Source organism: Neofelis nebulosa, chromosome 11 (assembly GCF_028018385.1).
Source record: "Neofelis nebulosa isolate mNeoNeb1 chromosome 11, mNeoNeb1.pri, whole genome shotgun sequence".
Lineage (NCBI taxonomy): Eukaryota > Metazoa > Chordata > Mammalia > Carnivora > Felidae > Neofelis > Neofelis nebulosa.
The window spans coordinates 63517684-63534309 of NC_080792.1; the positions used below are offsets into that span (position 1 = coordinate 63517684).

General features: G+C 36.4%; 1 protein-coding gene across 6 annotated transcripts in view; it reads right to left on the reverse strand.

Annotated features, from left to right (window-relative positions):
• Positions 1–4142: 4142 nt before the first annotated feature.
• FAM210A (family with sequence similarity 210 member A) overlaps positions 4143–16626 on the reverse strand; it is a 29219-nt gene continuing 16735 nt past the window's right edge. For all 6 annotated transcript variants that reach the window (XM_058692823.1, XM_058692819.1, XM_058692822.1 and 3 more), the window contains 3 exons: positions 15854–16340; positions 10386–10497; positions 4143–6363 (listed from right to left, as the gene is read on the reverse strand). In XM_058692823.1, coding sequence (XP_058548806.1) covers positions 6130–6363; positions 10386–10497; positions 15854–16308 — 801 coding nt within the window. In that variant the 5' untranslated portion in view covers positions 16309–16340 and the 3' untranslated portion in view covers positions 4143–6129. The remainder of the gene's footprint in view (positions 6364–10385; positions 10498–15853; positions 16341–16626) is intronic.

Below are 16626 nucleotides of genomic sequence, written 5' to 3' on the forward strand. Positions count from 1 at the left end.
TTGGATATATGAAATATTAAATGTGCAGATGTATAAAGACTAGATCTAATTACCAAAGTTTTGATTACTTGCTCTCCAGTATGGATTTAGGTGTTTGAAATTAGCTACTAACTGCTTTGCCAAAGTCAACCTGGATAGCAATAAGATGCCAGCATTGCCTGGCCCTGGGCAAATCTTCCTGTGTCACATGATGAGGGAAATGAAACTGGAGCACAAGAAAAGAAGCAATGTTTCTTTTCTGTAACCAAATATGAAATAATGGAATAGCTACTCTTTCCCCTTACTGCCACTTTAGAGAAGGATGAAAATAGTAGACTGAAAGAATTAAAGAAAAATTATAAAGTTAAAAGCCAAAAGAAGATGGAAGGCATCAGCAGAAGAGAGGGTAAATAATGCTAATAAATGAGCTTTAGCTTCAAAAATACAAAAAATTTCAAAAGACCCAAAGCATGGACTTGCTTTATTTTCATGCCTGGCACAAAACTAAATAAACTGAAAGTTGGGATCTGAATTCCAGACCCAGCTCCCCTGTGCCTTTCTTCAATTAAAAAATACTGGTTTCAGGGTGCCTGGGTGGCTCAGTTGGTTGGGCGGCTAACTTTGGCTCAGGTCATGATCTGACGGTCCGTGAGTCCATGGGTTTGAGCCCTGCATCGGGCTCTGTGCTGACAGCTGAGAGCCTGGAGCCTGCTTTGAGTCCTGTGTCTCCGTCTCTCTCTGCACCTCCCCCACTCGCTCTCTCTCTCAAAAATTAACATTAAAAAACTAAAAAAATACTGTTTTCAGTTCTAAAATGACCCACTAAAAGCAAAATTCTAATAAACTTCGCTGCAAGCCTTGGTTACATGACTCGAAAAACTCCTATTAATCTAAAATGCTTCCAAAATAGTGCAGTTACTTAATGATCTAGATTTCTCAATGAAAGCTGTATTAGGTTTTGTGGACAAAAGTGTTTGATGATATTTCAACTTTTTTGGGACACTATTAAACTTGTCCCTTATTTCTGAACCAAAAGAAGTAATAACTTTAATTATGACACACCATATCCTGCATCCTCTTTAACGGCCGAATAAAAAGTGCGTGTTGATGGAACACCATGGCAACCAAGCCCTGTAATTCTATCTCCAGAGGTAACTGAAGGGCAGTCAGAGCCACGGGTATTTGAAGACTTCACAGACCTCGCTTTTAGCACCCTTTGCATAAGGGAGAACAAAAGCAGCCACTATTCTTAGAAAAGTAAAAGCAATGATGACAATTAAGTCACCACATTAAGCATCCAAAGAAAATACTGACTCATATTCAATAAAACGCAAATTAAGTAAAACATGCTTCAATCAATCATTATAGAATTTCAAATCTACTACTTAGAGGTTCATAAAAAGTAATAGCTAAAATATTTGTGTACATTGAGAAAATGCTATATGATTCTTTAAAAAATGTAATTTAAGGAGCTAAAACATCTAATTGGCAAAAGGGAAGATAGAGATTTGCCATAATTTCCTATGTCACATGCTTAGAGTAACATTTAAGGAATTATCAAAATAGAGTAAAAGGCTTTCACCATGTATTTGATTAAAAAGTCAGGGAACTGGAAGTTTACTGTCCCACTCTTCCTGAAACCTGGGCCATGTGGACCTGCCCACTAGAGACAGACAGGGAAAACTGGCCTTCACCACATGGAAAATCAGGCAAGGTCATGTGCACACTCGCTGTTTCCTTTTTCACTTCAAAGAGAGTTTTCTAACATTTAAACTGATCAAAACTCAAAACATAAAAAGCTGGACAGAGGGAGAGGGAAGGAAAGAAGAAAGAAAGCTCTACGCAATCCGCACTTTCAGGAAGAATGAAGATACATTCTGGCAGCATGTGGAACATCTTTCAACAGTCCTGTAACTTCTGCTCTCATAGACCATGCTGTTCCAGAGAAAACACAATGTGAAAAGCGCTCTTTCGTCTTATTCTCCGTGAGTACTCCCATCTGTGAAGAGAAACTACATGCTCTGAGAATGACTCTTTGGCTGCCTGTGCACTTCCCCATCATGGCTGTTCAATCAGGCCATCAGAATAAAGATCAGGCTCAACATTATATTCTGCCCTGAAGGTTTCTGAAATCAAGATGCATTCTTTCTACTAAGAAGATCATACTTATCAAAATAGCCAGATAATTGCCACAAGATAATTATGATCTGTAATTATTATTGTTGGTGATTGTCAATGATGCATAGGGAAGAATACAGCTTGATTTTCAAAGCCTAACCCTGAAGAAGCATGACAATCAAAAACTTGTTTTGACTAGTTAAAATGAACCAACGTGACACAGAAGTCACAAAAGAAAAATCTCACAGAGGGAAAAATATATCCAATTGGCCTGACTCAGCTTTTCTCAAATATAAGTTACAAGTTCAAACTGTAGGAGGATCTTTCAAGAATCAAAAGGCTAGGCCAAAACTCATGGCTGAAGATAGGTTCTGGAAAGGAGTGGGACCCCTAGGCCATTCAAGTCTCTAAGGGAGAAGGATGAAGTCTGGACTCTGCTGTACCTTTAGGTACATGCGGCAGAATCTTGTGGAATCTCATTGAATGCTATCTTGATACTACATGACATACAGATGGACAATAGAGACTGGACAAAGGTCATATTTGCAGTGAATAATTAAAAGTACCCACCTCCAGTTCTATAGATTTCTGGTTCAAGTTGTTCAATTCCAAGGCAGCAGAGAGGCTCATACTCTATTTGAAAGCTCCCGTGCTACTTCAGCGCTAGGCCAATATGATTTGATGCATTTTGACTGTGACATGGATAAAGTCAATGTAGTAAGCTTTTAATACAGCAAAATATTTCAAACTAACTTTGGTAACATTTGATTAAATGTTTTACCTTAGGCCCTGTAGAGACCCAATTTTGAAAATCTCAAATAAATGAAGATTCCCATTTCAAAAGATGAACTGTAGCCAACAGAAGAAATGTGTCTACATTACCATGAAAAAAAGTATTTTTCAGAAATGTATATCTCACAAATACATTTTACAAAAATGAGATTTCAAAAATATCAGGAAAGATGCACTCGCTTTTTCTGCCTTATTTGTTAAAATCACTTCCTGTCCATTTCATCATCATCTCCATATTCTACCATACAGTGGCCTTGTTTATAATGCCTGAATGGATTAAGAAATCTTGAATCCACTGGCCTGAACCCAGTGGGAAGAAGACAGGATAAAGCTAGATGTGTCTAATACTTGCTTCTTTCCTCCCAAGACACCTTCAGCCCAAACTATTAAGATCTTTCAAATTCCTGCAATTACCTTCTAAGATCACTGAAGTAGGACAGCCTATAGTTCCATTTCATCCTGGAGCATAAAGACTACAGTGGGGTCTTTTATTTGTAAATAAATGGGGGTATATTCTGTAACAAAAAAATAAACCAAAGATTACATTTGAAGGCATAATTTTATTACATTCACTACTGGGAGAAAGGTAATCTCAATGTATGCATTCTTTCTCTACTTCGTTGAAATCTAAATAGTACACTGTTGTATGCAAAAGGTTGTTTCAGTAAAAGATATTTTTGGTACTTTAAAAGGCTGGTTTTGCTATTATTCTTGAAAAAACTAAGTCTCTTGCCTGGCCTATTTTTCATGTCCTTTGTTAATTTGCTGAGCAAACCCTTTTCATCCACTTTATATATAAAGTATGTAAGTTAAATCTCAGTCATAGCTCCCTCTTTATCCTGTCAACATTTCTTAAAGACAGATATGCATATCAGACTTGGGGTGCTGCTCTGCCTCACTGCTCACAGAAAGTAGGGGCAAATTAATCCAAAGTACAAAGTTGACTGTAAATGAAATGGAGTTTACTATATATAGCAAACTGTATACATTTACTGTGTATGTACACACACACATACACATATATATGTGTGTGTGTGTGTATATATATATATACCGGTATATATATATTGGTAATTTATTTAACTTGATGCACGTTACTATATTCTGTTAGCGTGCTATTAATATTCAAAACATTTACAAGTATCTCCTTTTAAGCTATTTGTAGCTTCCCTTAAAGACTAGGTTAGCAATATGGTAGCAACAGCATTTGATAGGATACAAATATTCCTGATGATAAATAATGACAAAAAAACTCATATTTCATATAATATTTTACTAAACAATTTCAAAGTACTCATCAGTATCTCACTTTCTATAACTGGATAAACACAATAATGAAACTGGAGGGCAACAAAAGTCAAATGGATTGAACAAAAAGTGGATAGTCAGGAAAAGCAAATCTTAGTCTCAGGATTATTGACTTCTAAGAATCCCAAATTTACCCCTATTGGAAAATATGCCCTGTGCAATGTGAAAAATAAAAGTAATTTGTTTTAGAAAAGTTTCATATAAGATTTTAAAACAAGGCATAGTCTCAAGTGGTTAAAAAAAAATAAGAAATTTGTTAATAGCATTTAATATCTTCAAAATATGATTAATTAGCAAGCTAAAACATGTAAACTGTGTTTAGATTTGAATATGTGCTGTCAATCTGAAATCATGGGTTCCATTGTGTATCAGGAGACCAAACTGTTCTGCCTGAATAAAAGTGTGTGTGGTAGCGCAACAGTGGCCCCCTCGCTGCTCCACCCTGCCTCCCCCACAAAAAAGGAAAGATTCTAAACACAGCATATTAACTTACAAAATGTTCCAATACAATGATTAGATGTATCATATGTAAGCCTTTTTTCCTTTAACTTATTCTCCAAATTTGACCAAACTAAATATTTAATACATAAATCCTGCCCCATAGCAGTGATCCGCACAGGATTGTTTCTTGTAATCCCTTTGATATTCTCTTGCCTTATCATATCACTCAAAACAATGATGGTCTAGAAAGAGGTTCTGAATATCAACTCAAGGGTTAGAGTTTAAGTAAAAGCAGTTAGAGCAAAAGGAAACAGACACACACATCCTCAAATGCACTCAATCAGGGCAACTCTCCTGACAATGGCTGAATTTCATTCCAAACAGATTAATTTAATGATAGCTTTGCTATTAAAACAATTTTCAAGTAAAATGCTCAAGCATATTTCAATATAAGGAAAAAAGGATATTTCACTAAAAGGGAAAAAGCAGTTTAAAAGCAATTTAAAAATTTACTCCACAATGAAATGAACATGAACTCTGAAACAAAGACACAGAGAGAGTGTTGGCCTGTGGAGACAAAGGCCTGCCACGTGGCAGGGGGAGTGACTCAGCTCTGGGACAACCTAATGGCACTTTCCTTCCTCCCACACCTGTATCTGCTTGAGAACCACAAACTTGAGTCATGGCTTAAGAATATTTGATTTCAACAATAAACTTAAGGTAGTATTATTTTCACTTTTCCTCTGAAAGATTAGTTGAGAGAGAACACAAATGACTCACAGTAGAGATTTATGCTCTAGGTATGTATATGGCCATATATATTTGTTTTAAAAATTTTGATTATGACAAGCTTCAGGTAAAAATCATTTTCAAAGGTTCAATTTTTCATTTACATATAACCAATACATCCTATTTACACATGTATGACTCCATTTTTATTCAACTTCTTTCATATAAAGTGTATATTTTAACTGGTGTGTAACTGTTATATACTGATTTTACAGAAACACTAAACATCCTCTTATTCACTAGCAGTTTTGATAATAGTTTTGTCTCCACATTGAGAAATGAATATAGTTAAAAGCTCAATGTATAACATAAAGATGAAAACCCAGTGTTAACATCCTGTCTAGGGCCACATCAGGTATTCAAGGAGTCAACTGCCCCAATTGCATATATTATAGTTGCAACAAAACACAAAGCAAATATGATTCTTAAGACCCTGAAAAAGAGATCTGACTTATGAGATATTAACCACTGCTTAATGGTATTGATGTTCATTCTAACCTGGGTTCATTTTTTTTTTTTCCCAAAAGAACACTGATTTTTCTAGTAATATTTAACCTTAAAAAGGTATCTTAGGTCTTTAACCCTCAGAGAACTGGTATATTTTGGTAGCTAATCAAAAAAATAATCAGGAACATGTATCTTTGCGCAGTCTCCAAAGGGTTAAAGTGCAGAAATTGTCTGTCACTTGTTATATAAGGCACCCTATTCCACTTTTTTCTTAAAAGAAACTTTTTCTTTGGTTTCCTGTAATTTTTCAGTGAGTCTATCCTTTGTTTCTTCCATTTTCTCTGTGAGAAGCTCCTTGGTCTCTTCCATCCTGTCCTGCAGATACTCCTTAACAGGAGGTGGTGTTGACATGTAGCCCCGACTACGCAAATACTTCACAGTAAAGGAGGTTCCTCCCAAAGTCACGGTATATCGGGCAGGTGTTGCGATCTGAGGAGAAAACACAGGCAGATCAACAGCCAATCATGATTATCGTCTTAAGCAAAAACAATTTGAAATTAAAATTCTTACTAATAGCCAAACAGCATAAATTACTTTATTGCTACAGCCCACATGGTTTACCCTCCTAACAAGGGATGCTTCTTCTGTAAATGCATTTCACAAATATCTGTCACTTAGGCACTGACCCAAAGATTACAGAATATTTTTTTTAATGTTTATTTTTTTAATTTTTGATAGAGTATGAGCAGGTAAGGGGCAGAGAGGGAGGGAAACACAGAATCTGAAGCAGGCTCCAGGCTCTGAGCTGTCAGCACAGAGCCTGACACAAGGCTCAAGCCCACGAACCACAAGACCATGACCTGAGTCAAAGTCAGACACTTAACCAACTGAGCCACCCAGGCGCCCCAAGGATTACAGAGTATTTACAATAGAAGCACTGGGGCCTATAACCATGTGCTAGTGAACATGGGGACATGCTCATTGGGACATGAGGAAGATGGCTCAGGATCACTACGAACAACAAACATGCAAATGCTTCTGTTCCTTAAAAACCCTGCCAATCTATAGACTGTGTATCTAGAACTAAACCAGAACCAAACTACTTCAAATGGGCGAGAGGCAAACATGAGCCAAATGTTTATTCTTTACTGAATTTAGTTTAGTTTCACTTCCAAATCCCTTTGACTTTTCCAGGCCTTATGCTACTTTCTCATTACAACCCACCCTGGGTCTGGAATCCCAACTGGGAACTTCCAGGAAGCCAAAAAAAGTAGTTGGTACATATGTTGCAGACACACACAGGTTTAACTCTGACCAGAGATTTAAGGACTAAAGCTAAAAAGCAGACAAACTGGTCAAAGAGCAACACAAAAGTGGAGAGAGTCTATATCACATTCTGAGGCTTCCGTGTCAAAATTCAGTACCAAAACTCTTTGAAGGAGCCACCTCTGTTCTCTACCTCCAACTTCCCTCTTCATTCTCTCTTGAACTTACTCTAACCGAGCGTTCACCCTCCACCTCTCATCATAGTCACTGTAGAGGCCTGTGAACCATTAGAGGCAATGGAGATAGCCCCCTGCCCCCATCTACTCCTTGGAGCATGCCCTCACCTGGCTGCCACGCCCTCACTTCCCTGGTTTCCTTCAGCTTCAGAGGCTGCCACTTTCCAGTCCTACCTGTCCATTCCTCTTCCCGTTGCCTACCTCTGAGCACTATCGGGCAGCATTCAGTCCCTGCACTCCTTTTCTCTGCCTCGCTCACTCCCTTGGCAGTCTTTTCCAGTTTCATGTCTGTAGTGCCATCTATACATTAATGATTCTTAGATTTCCAGACCGAGCCTTTTCCCTAAATTCCAGTATATACAACCTCCTACTCATTTCTGCCTGCACGTCTAATAGGATCTCAAAATATCATTTATTCAAAACTGATCTCATGATGTTCAATGGTCCCACCCCAAACCTGCTCCTCTTAAAGCTGTCTGCATCTCAGGAAATGGCAACTCTATTCTTAAGTTGCTCAAGCCAAACATCTATAAGACAGTTTCGACTCCTTTCTCTTGCATAATTTACATTCAACCATTAAAAAATTCCATCAGCTCCACCTTCAAAACATATCTAGAATCCACCTACTACTTAGTGCCTCTCCTGCTACCACCTGGGTCCTAGCCTCTATCAGCTCTTACACACACCACTGCAATAAACCCTCCTTTGCTAGGTCTCTGGGCTTCTGCACTTGCCCTGCTATATATACAGACAATACAGCAGCCAAAATGATTTTGTTAAAACACAAGTCAGATGCTCAAAATTGCCCAGTGACTTTCCATCTCCTCTGAGTAAAAGCCAGAGTGGCCTGTAAGGCCTCTGTTGCCTCTCTACTGTTCACTCATCCCAACCACACTGGCTTCCTCCCTGTTCCCTCAAATACGCAAGGTATCCTTTGCACTTGGCTTTCTCCTCCTTGAATGCTCTTCTCCCATACAGCTGCCTGATTACTCCCTCACCTTCTGGCAACCATCCCTCTGAAAAAAACAAAAACAAAACCAAAAACCAGAAACAAACCCCGAAAACAAACACATCCTCTCTTGCTGGTTTGTTCTCTCTTCTGAGCATTTACCATCATCTAAACACTGTGTGTGTGTGTGTGTTTGTGTGTGTGTGTGTGTGTGTGTGTGTGTGTGTGTGTGTGTGTGTGAACTTTACTTTCTTTGCTTAACTGCCTCCCACTATTAGAATGTAAGTTCAATGAAGGCATGTACTTTGTGCCATTTTATCGAATTAGTTATTCCCAGTACCTAGAATGGCACTTGGCACACAGTAGGGGCTCAACAAATTTTTGTCAATTCAAACAAAGGTGCATTTTCAGGACAGTGCTAGCAGGCTGAGGAGTGTGTCACAGTCAGTACCAGAAGGTCACACACAGGTTGTTTTTCTCCTCTTTGCCACACCTCTTTTTGGGGCTTTGCTTTATTGAAGCAATAAATCTCAGTCTTTGTTACTCCACCTGAGAAACTGTGGGTTACAGAAAATACCCAGGAGAATCCCCTGCACATTTCCCACCTCAGAGGGACAGTGAGAGGGAAGAAACACTGCTGATACCTAACTACACGTACAAGTTCATGTTTCAAATCCCAACCTACAAACATTTACTGAGCACTAATGTGCCGACAAAGCACAATACCAGGCATAGCGAAAACAAAGAGAAAGAAGAAATGACTCTGAATTCCCATTTTAGGCTCTTAAAATCAAATAGAGAAACCAAACATTAAAAAAACAAAAACAAAAAAACCCTAACACTAGACCAGGATATGAACACACATAATATGGGAGCACAGGATAAGGAGCTATTATAATTAAGGAAATGATAATCATACCCATTATAACTAGAAACTTGATAATTTATGAATTTAATAAGTTTCAATGTTGAAAAACTCAGCAATTAAATGTTAAACCTCTGGTCAAAATTACAAGAAAAAAGGAAATCTCCCAAGATTTCAGAGGATTTTAATGAAGATGACAGAACAAAACAATGATACTTATACTACTATAAAACCATAATTCTAAGCATTTTTATACAACAGAATTAAAGTAACATCTAGCTTCCAAATGTTTTCTACTTGTTTTCTTTCTTAGAATGAAGACATACAGAACTTCTTAACTGTCAACTGAGAAAAATTAGATTAATATGGCTAATTTCCACAATTCACAATGAATCTCCTTTTCTAAAATAAAGACCAATAGATATAGAAACTCTGTTTATAAAGATGTCATTGTCTCAAATCCAGAGAACAGGTATTAAAAACTGTAAACTTCTAAAATTAAATATATGTAATGCTACTAAGTCTAAGGTTTATCCCATAAAACAATTTGAACTAAACTTTATTATTTTACTTATTAAGAAGAACTATTATAAACTGTAAAAATAAATGCTAAATATCACTAAAAGTCAGGTGGCATGTGGATCTCTGAATAAGGAAAATTAATATACTGTAAGTGGGAGAAATGTCAAAAAGATGACTTCTGGAAATTTGTTTCACATTTGTGTGATCACAACAGGTTAGGAATGATCTACCTATTTTCAAGGCACTTCTTCCTAAACCATCATTTTATTTATACTTAAAATTTTTATTTTTAATTAAAAAAAATTTTTTTTAATCTTTATTTATTTTTGAGAGAGACAGACAGCATGTGAGCAGGAGAAGAGCAGAGAGAGAGGTAGACACAGAATCGGAAGCAGGCTCCAGACTCTGAGCTGGCAGCACAGAGCCTGACGCAGGGCTTGAACTCGTGAACTGTGAGATCATGACCTGAGCCGGTCAGACACTCAACTGACTGAGCCACCCAGGCGCCCCATACTTAAAATTTTGAAACTTAAAAAACATTTTAAACTGTAGCCATTAGACATACATGAAATTTGGTATTTTAAGTTACAAAAGAACTAATATGGAGTTTTATGAGGAACTGAGCAGGTCATTGGTTAAGTGTGAAGAGCAACTGATTTACAGCTGTACTTACCTTAAACAAGGCATATGCTGTTAGGGCATTTCCACTCTGGGAATTTTTCAGAATGTTTACTACACTGTCAGGTAACCCAATGAGTTCTAGAAAAGGAACGACATTCACTCCTCTAAGAAAGAAACAAAGTAATTTAGATATATGTACACACAAACTTAACGGGATAAATATTTTCAAAAAATTTTCTGAAAACACCAAAACCAAATTTTGTTTAAAAGTCACTTCTGCATTATCAAGCACTGTGATTTCACTCTATAAGAACATGTACAGAACATTGGTGTTGTACCGTATCTGTTTGCGGCTTCTGCTTTGCTTCTGCACATGGTCATCCCTAATTACCACATTAAAAAAAAAAATAGAAGGATCTAGCTGAGTTAAATTAATTGCTTTATGTGATCTAAAAGGAAATAAAGGACCAGAATTATTTACCTGGTCTTAGTTTCCTCAATCAAATACCACTTTCTCAGAAAGCTCCAATTCAAACTTCAAGACCTAAGCTTTTCACCTCTAAAATTTTATGTCAGGTTATACTATTATTGTAAAAGCAATACTACAGTATCACTTGTGTTATTATGCAAAGAAGAAATAATTCTATGGGTATTCTAAAAGGATGCCTCTATTCTATTAGCAGGCTTAAAAGGCAGGTGAAGAAGCAATTACCATAAATTGCAACACATTTTTGGAGGGAGGGACAGAAGGCAAAGTCTCTAATATGAACTGTTAAGCTCTAATTTATTTTTAGTTTCCCTGATTACCAACATTTCGCATACTGGTGTGTGCTCTTTCACATTCTTGCTCTATCACTGTGTGTTGTTTTACAGACATTGTGACCCTTGACTCCTAAATCAGAACAAGGTTCTTGTTCTGTGCTTTCCTACGTGCACATAATTATCACATTCAGGAAATGTAACATATAACATGAGTATATAATGATACACAATATATTATTTAATATTAAAATTTCCTGAATTGTCCCAGCATATCCTTTAAATCACTATCTTGTCATTTCTCTCTGGTCTCCTTTTCTCTAGAAGTACTCCCCAGAACTTTTTGTTGAAGAGGGCAGGATAGTTTTTGACACTGAGATTTTTGAAGCATCCAGGCCTGTTGCATGGGAGAATATCCCTCAATTTGGATTTGTCTGATTTTTTCCTCTTGATCAGGTTCAGGTTAAACATTTTTCAACAGGAAAACTGCACAGTTAATTCTGTCTGTCTCAGTGCATCATAACAGAAGCCACATGATGTCACTTTGTCCCATATCGCTGGTATTGTGACTCTTGGTTAAGGTAGGCTCCACAGTGTGTTCCACTGTATAGATATTCTTTCTTTTTGTAATTAAGAAAGGGAATTGCCTAGATCCATTATTATCATGGATAGCTGTATCCTGTATAATATATAATAGCTAGCAAAATCCTAATTTATTCTTAATATTAAAAAAATAATTTGGGGGCACCTGGATGGCTCAGTCGGTTAAGTGTCCAACTTCAGCTCAGGTCATGATCTCATGGTTTGTGGGTTTGAGCCCCGCATCGGGCTCTGTGCTGACAGCTCAGAGCCCGGAGCCTGCTTTGGATTCTGTGTCTTCCTCTCTCTCTCTGTTCCTCCCCTGCTCTCATTCTGTCTCTCTGGCTCTCAAAAATGAATAAACGTTAAAACAAATTTTTTTTAAATAATAATAATTTGGGGCGTCTGGGTGGTTCAGTTGGTTAAGCATCCAACTTTGGCTCAGGTCATGATCTTGAAGTTCATGAGTTTGAGGCCCACATCAGGCTGTCTGCTGTCCACACAGAGCCCGCTTCAGATCTTCTGTCTCCCACTTTCTCTGCCCCTTTGTTTGCACTCTCTCTCAAAAATAAATATTTAAAAAGATTAATTAATTGGGGGAAAGTTGTTATCCCTCTATGACTTCACTATAATACTACAAAATCAGGGACTACTCTCAAGAACATATGGCTGACCATCAAGGAAAATTACCTATCATGTATAAGAGGAAAGCAGATAACTGAAGGAATCTTTAAAAAGTTTTATGAAGTCGACTCTAAGTCCAATCTGGTTTCTTCTTTCTCCACCATCAGTTCCTTTTCAAATCTCTTTCTTAGATAATGACAGAATCCCATTTAAAGCAAGACTTAGTACTACAAGGACTTAGCTATTCTGTGGATCGAATCAAGTCACAATGCACCAGAATATGCTAATTATATATTCTAGAACCAATACAATTATAAAATTATTTAATCATTTCCTAGCCCAGTATGTAAAATCTCCCTATTTAATAGCAACCATGAAGGGGGAAAAAAGACAAACATTTGGCCAAAAATCAGACAAAATTGAGTGATGGAAAAAAAAAACCTATCATAGAGATCAAACAATAATTACCTCAGACACCTTGCACAAGTATCTTTTATAAAATTAAGAAGTAAATACTTGGTTCTATTTAATTCTAAAATATTGATTTGATGGTTTCATTATTTTAAGAATAAAAATAACTCTTTCTTTGGAACTGCTGTATACGAAATACTAATGAGGGACTGATTTAAACAATAATATTTACTTGTCACTTTTTACTTGGAAGTTTCCATGGTCTGACAGAAATCTGTGCTTCACAAACTGCCAGCTTTATGGATGTTTCAATTGATGAAGAAATACGCAAGAGCATAAACACATTCACAGTACAGATAAAATGCAGTAAAAATTAGGCAGGATTTTGCCTCAGAATGGATCTGTAACTTTAGAGACTTAAGGCCTAAAACACGAGGCATCTCACTATGATGCCCTACGGACAAAACCATCCTCACAAAGCTACATTTGATCAGAGAGCATTTCTGGTTGGAAGATGTAAGATCTCTGCAAGGTTTGCCAGATAGAACAGACAACAAAGCTTAAAGTAAAATCTATTAACATATACAATTTAGATCTCCCTGAAATAAAATGTTTCAGAAGTCTAAGATCTTTATCACTGAGTTAACTAAATACAGAATGGCATTTCGTTCTCTGATGTCTAGAAAAGTGGTAATAATTCTAGTTGTCAGAGTGACTAAAACAAACACTGGTCAGTAACACAGTGTGATGTCAAATGCCCATCTTCCAAGTTACAAACTATTTTTTCCCTTTCTTTTACTAGTTAAGTAGGTAATAAGCAAGTAACAGAGAATTTGCCCAGCTACAACAACAAAAAAAAATAAAGCCAATCTCTTGTCAGTTGAATTGAAAACCTATATTTAATACAATCAACTTCAATCTAGCAATAAAACCACATCGCAGTGAAAGATGCACTGCCATTAGAACATATTCTCAATCCTTATTTTGTAAGTATTACCTGTGATAAGATCGTTACTTAGAAGAAATCAACTTTCTGAAGGCATAGGATTTAATAAAAACATTAGGAACTGTTCTGGGAAGCAACACATCCTACAAAATTGAAATTAACTGTGTGATGGTAGAACAGAACTGGACCAGTGCAGTGGTGTTGGGTCTGGCAACCACAGTCCCATGCTGACAAAGAGCCAAAAGGCAAATTGTGATGGATAAAGGGACAGGACTTTAAAGTGGATATTCTTACCACCACGTTTATATACAAACCATTCTGCAGAAAAAGAGGGAGAAGGATAATGCACACACAGGGAACAACAGAATGTTACCACAACCACCTGAGTGCCAGACAACATTGAAAAAGTCTTAAGCATAATTATTCATATCACTAGGTTACTTGGGGTCTGCTTTTTCATTTATAGAACTCTTTTACTTAAGAAGGTAAGGAAAAGTAAAAGGAACAAAAGTGCTCCTTTTAACAGTCCAAATGAGACCTCATATTCAATTAATTAAAAACATAAATTGCTCCCTCCAAGGCCACCTGGCCAAATGCTTATAAAGGGCAACCTAAGGTAGACAGAACTATCACTCATATCATTTTCCAGAGCACTGCATCAGGAAACCCTCAATGGCTCAAAAAAGAACATTTGATATGTACACATTAATTGAATACAGCTAAATCCTATAATAATTTTTATTCAAAATGGTACATGATTTAAACCAAGGGCAGTTTTGAAGACTTCCATAAATATTACACATGTTCATAAAAATGTCATTAATGAGAAAGATAATTCCATTAAGTGTACATATAAGTATCTTCTATAAAGGATAATAATACATGATAAAGAAGGATATAATTGAATATTCGGAAGATAATGGAGAGAAAGATGTAAAGAGAATCAGAACAGCATCAACTACACAAGGTAAAAAACCCTTTTAGAACTTTTGTAAAGAAACACCTCTAATCCTGTGTTTTCCAAAAGTAGTCATTATCTTTTAGTTTGTAAAAAATAACTTTGTCCCCAAAATGACATATTTTATTAATACCTTAATATCAAACCATTAAATAAAACCAAATATTGAATATCAGTGGACTTTTAGAAAGAATAAAGTAATTCTAGAGCCATAGGAGATTTTACTAAAATGTCAAAGTAGTGTACAACATCGGGCCATTTCATTGCCCTCAGGATGGTGAGCTCCTTCAGCTCTTATAGCCCAGGCCACTACAAGAAAAGCCCACACAGTACGTTCAAAGAACAGGCACACACGCATCAAAACACTTTGGTTACTAGTGTTAAAAACAAACTGGAAATCATTGAGATCTGTTTCAATGTGTGCTCTTGCTCCTAAAACACCATAAATAACTTACCTTAAAAGAAAGGAAGAATATTTATATTTAACAAGAAAAGCACATTTAGAAATTTTGTGTTTTACAATACCTACAGGCTAGGCCCACCAAATTAACTGTTTTTAAAAGTTTATTTTAGTGGTGGTAAGAACACCTAACACAAGATCTACACTCTTAGTTTTAAGTATACAACAAATTAACTTCTGATTAAAACAAAAGACCTTACCTTGACATTTATCAGATGTGGGTAACACTAAAACATAAGTCTGCAATTTGTTTATTTTTGTATCTGCAACAGGTATTAGCCAGGTTTTGGCAAAAATATCATATTAACTTCCCACCAAAATCATACATAAGGCAAAATAATAGGTAATTTTTTATATTCATGAAAACTTCAAGAAATACAGAAGTATAGAACTCATGGTGCTGCCAAATTTCTGAACTCTCTTACATTGACAGATGAGCATAAGAGCACGGGCTCTGAAATAAGCCACCAAAATATTTTGGGAAAAGCTAAGTTATTTTGACTTACTATTGCTTAATTTCATTAATAAAATGGGAATAATTACACTACCTGCTTCATATAGTTATGAGAATTAAATGAGATGATACCGTTTAAAATGTTAGTATAATGCCTGTTATACACACAAAGCAAATTTAGCTATGAAAATATCAAAAACAGCTATGACAAACAGTCATCAGTTAAAGACATTAAAGCATTAAAACTATTTAAGGCTTTCATTAGTACAATTAGGAAGACTGACATTCTGATAAAACAGGGAAAGGTGCTCAACCAAGCAAAAACTTACTTTATGGCTGCATAATAAAATGTTCCAAACCAAACACCAGAAGTTATTAGATGTACTGGAATCAAAACTTTTCCATATTGTCTAAATGTTTTCTTAAATCGCTGATAAAGACTAATAGATTTGTCTTGTAAAGGATCAGGCTCTTCCTTTCTTTCCGAAGGAGTTCCTGGGGATGTGGCATTGGATGATATAACCCTCTTGGATAAAATATCTTGCTCCCACTGTCTATGGTGAAGGACCCCCGGTTGGGGTGGATGAGCAGTAAATGGCTTCTTTTCCTTTGCAACACATTGGACAGGTGATAAGTGCAGCCATTGTTTTTGAGGGCCCTGTACCAAAACTACTCTGGATTCAGCTTTATACAAAAGTAATTGTCCCTTTATGTTTTGACAGTGTGGTTCCATGCATGTCCTATGTGCCAGTCGGAATATAGACCTTGATACATTCCATTGCATTTTGAAGAACGGTGATTAGTGGATTTCGGCTTCTACAGAGACCAGATAAAAAAAAAAATTAAGACTATACATAGATTTCAATTTTAAACTAATCCACTTAAAAACAAATTAACTATTAGGAAATAAAGGACAGACACTGCTACCAAATCCACAGAAATTAATGTTAAGGTATGTAGTTCTAACATATCACAATTTTAAAACATTACTAAAATACATCATTTAAATAGGATATAGTAAACTAGTCTAGCAGACATCACAGAGGATAATGTTTTGAGGTTATCTTATTGCTACAAAAGGGATGTTTGTAGGACTTCTGTT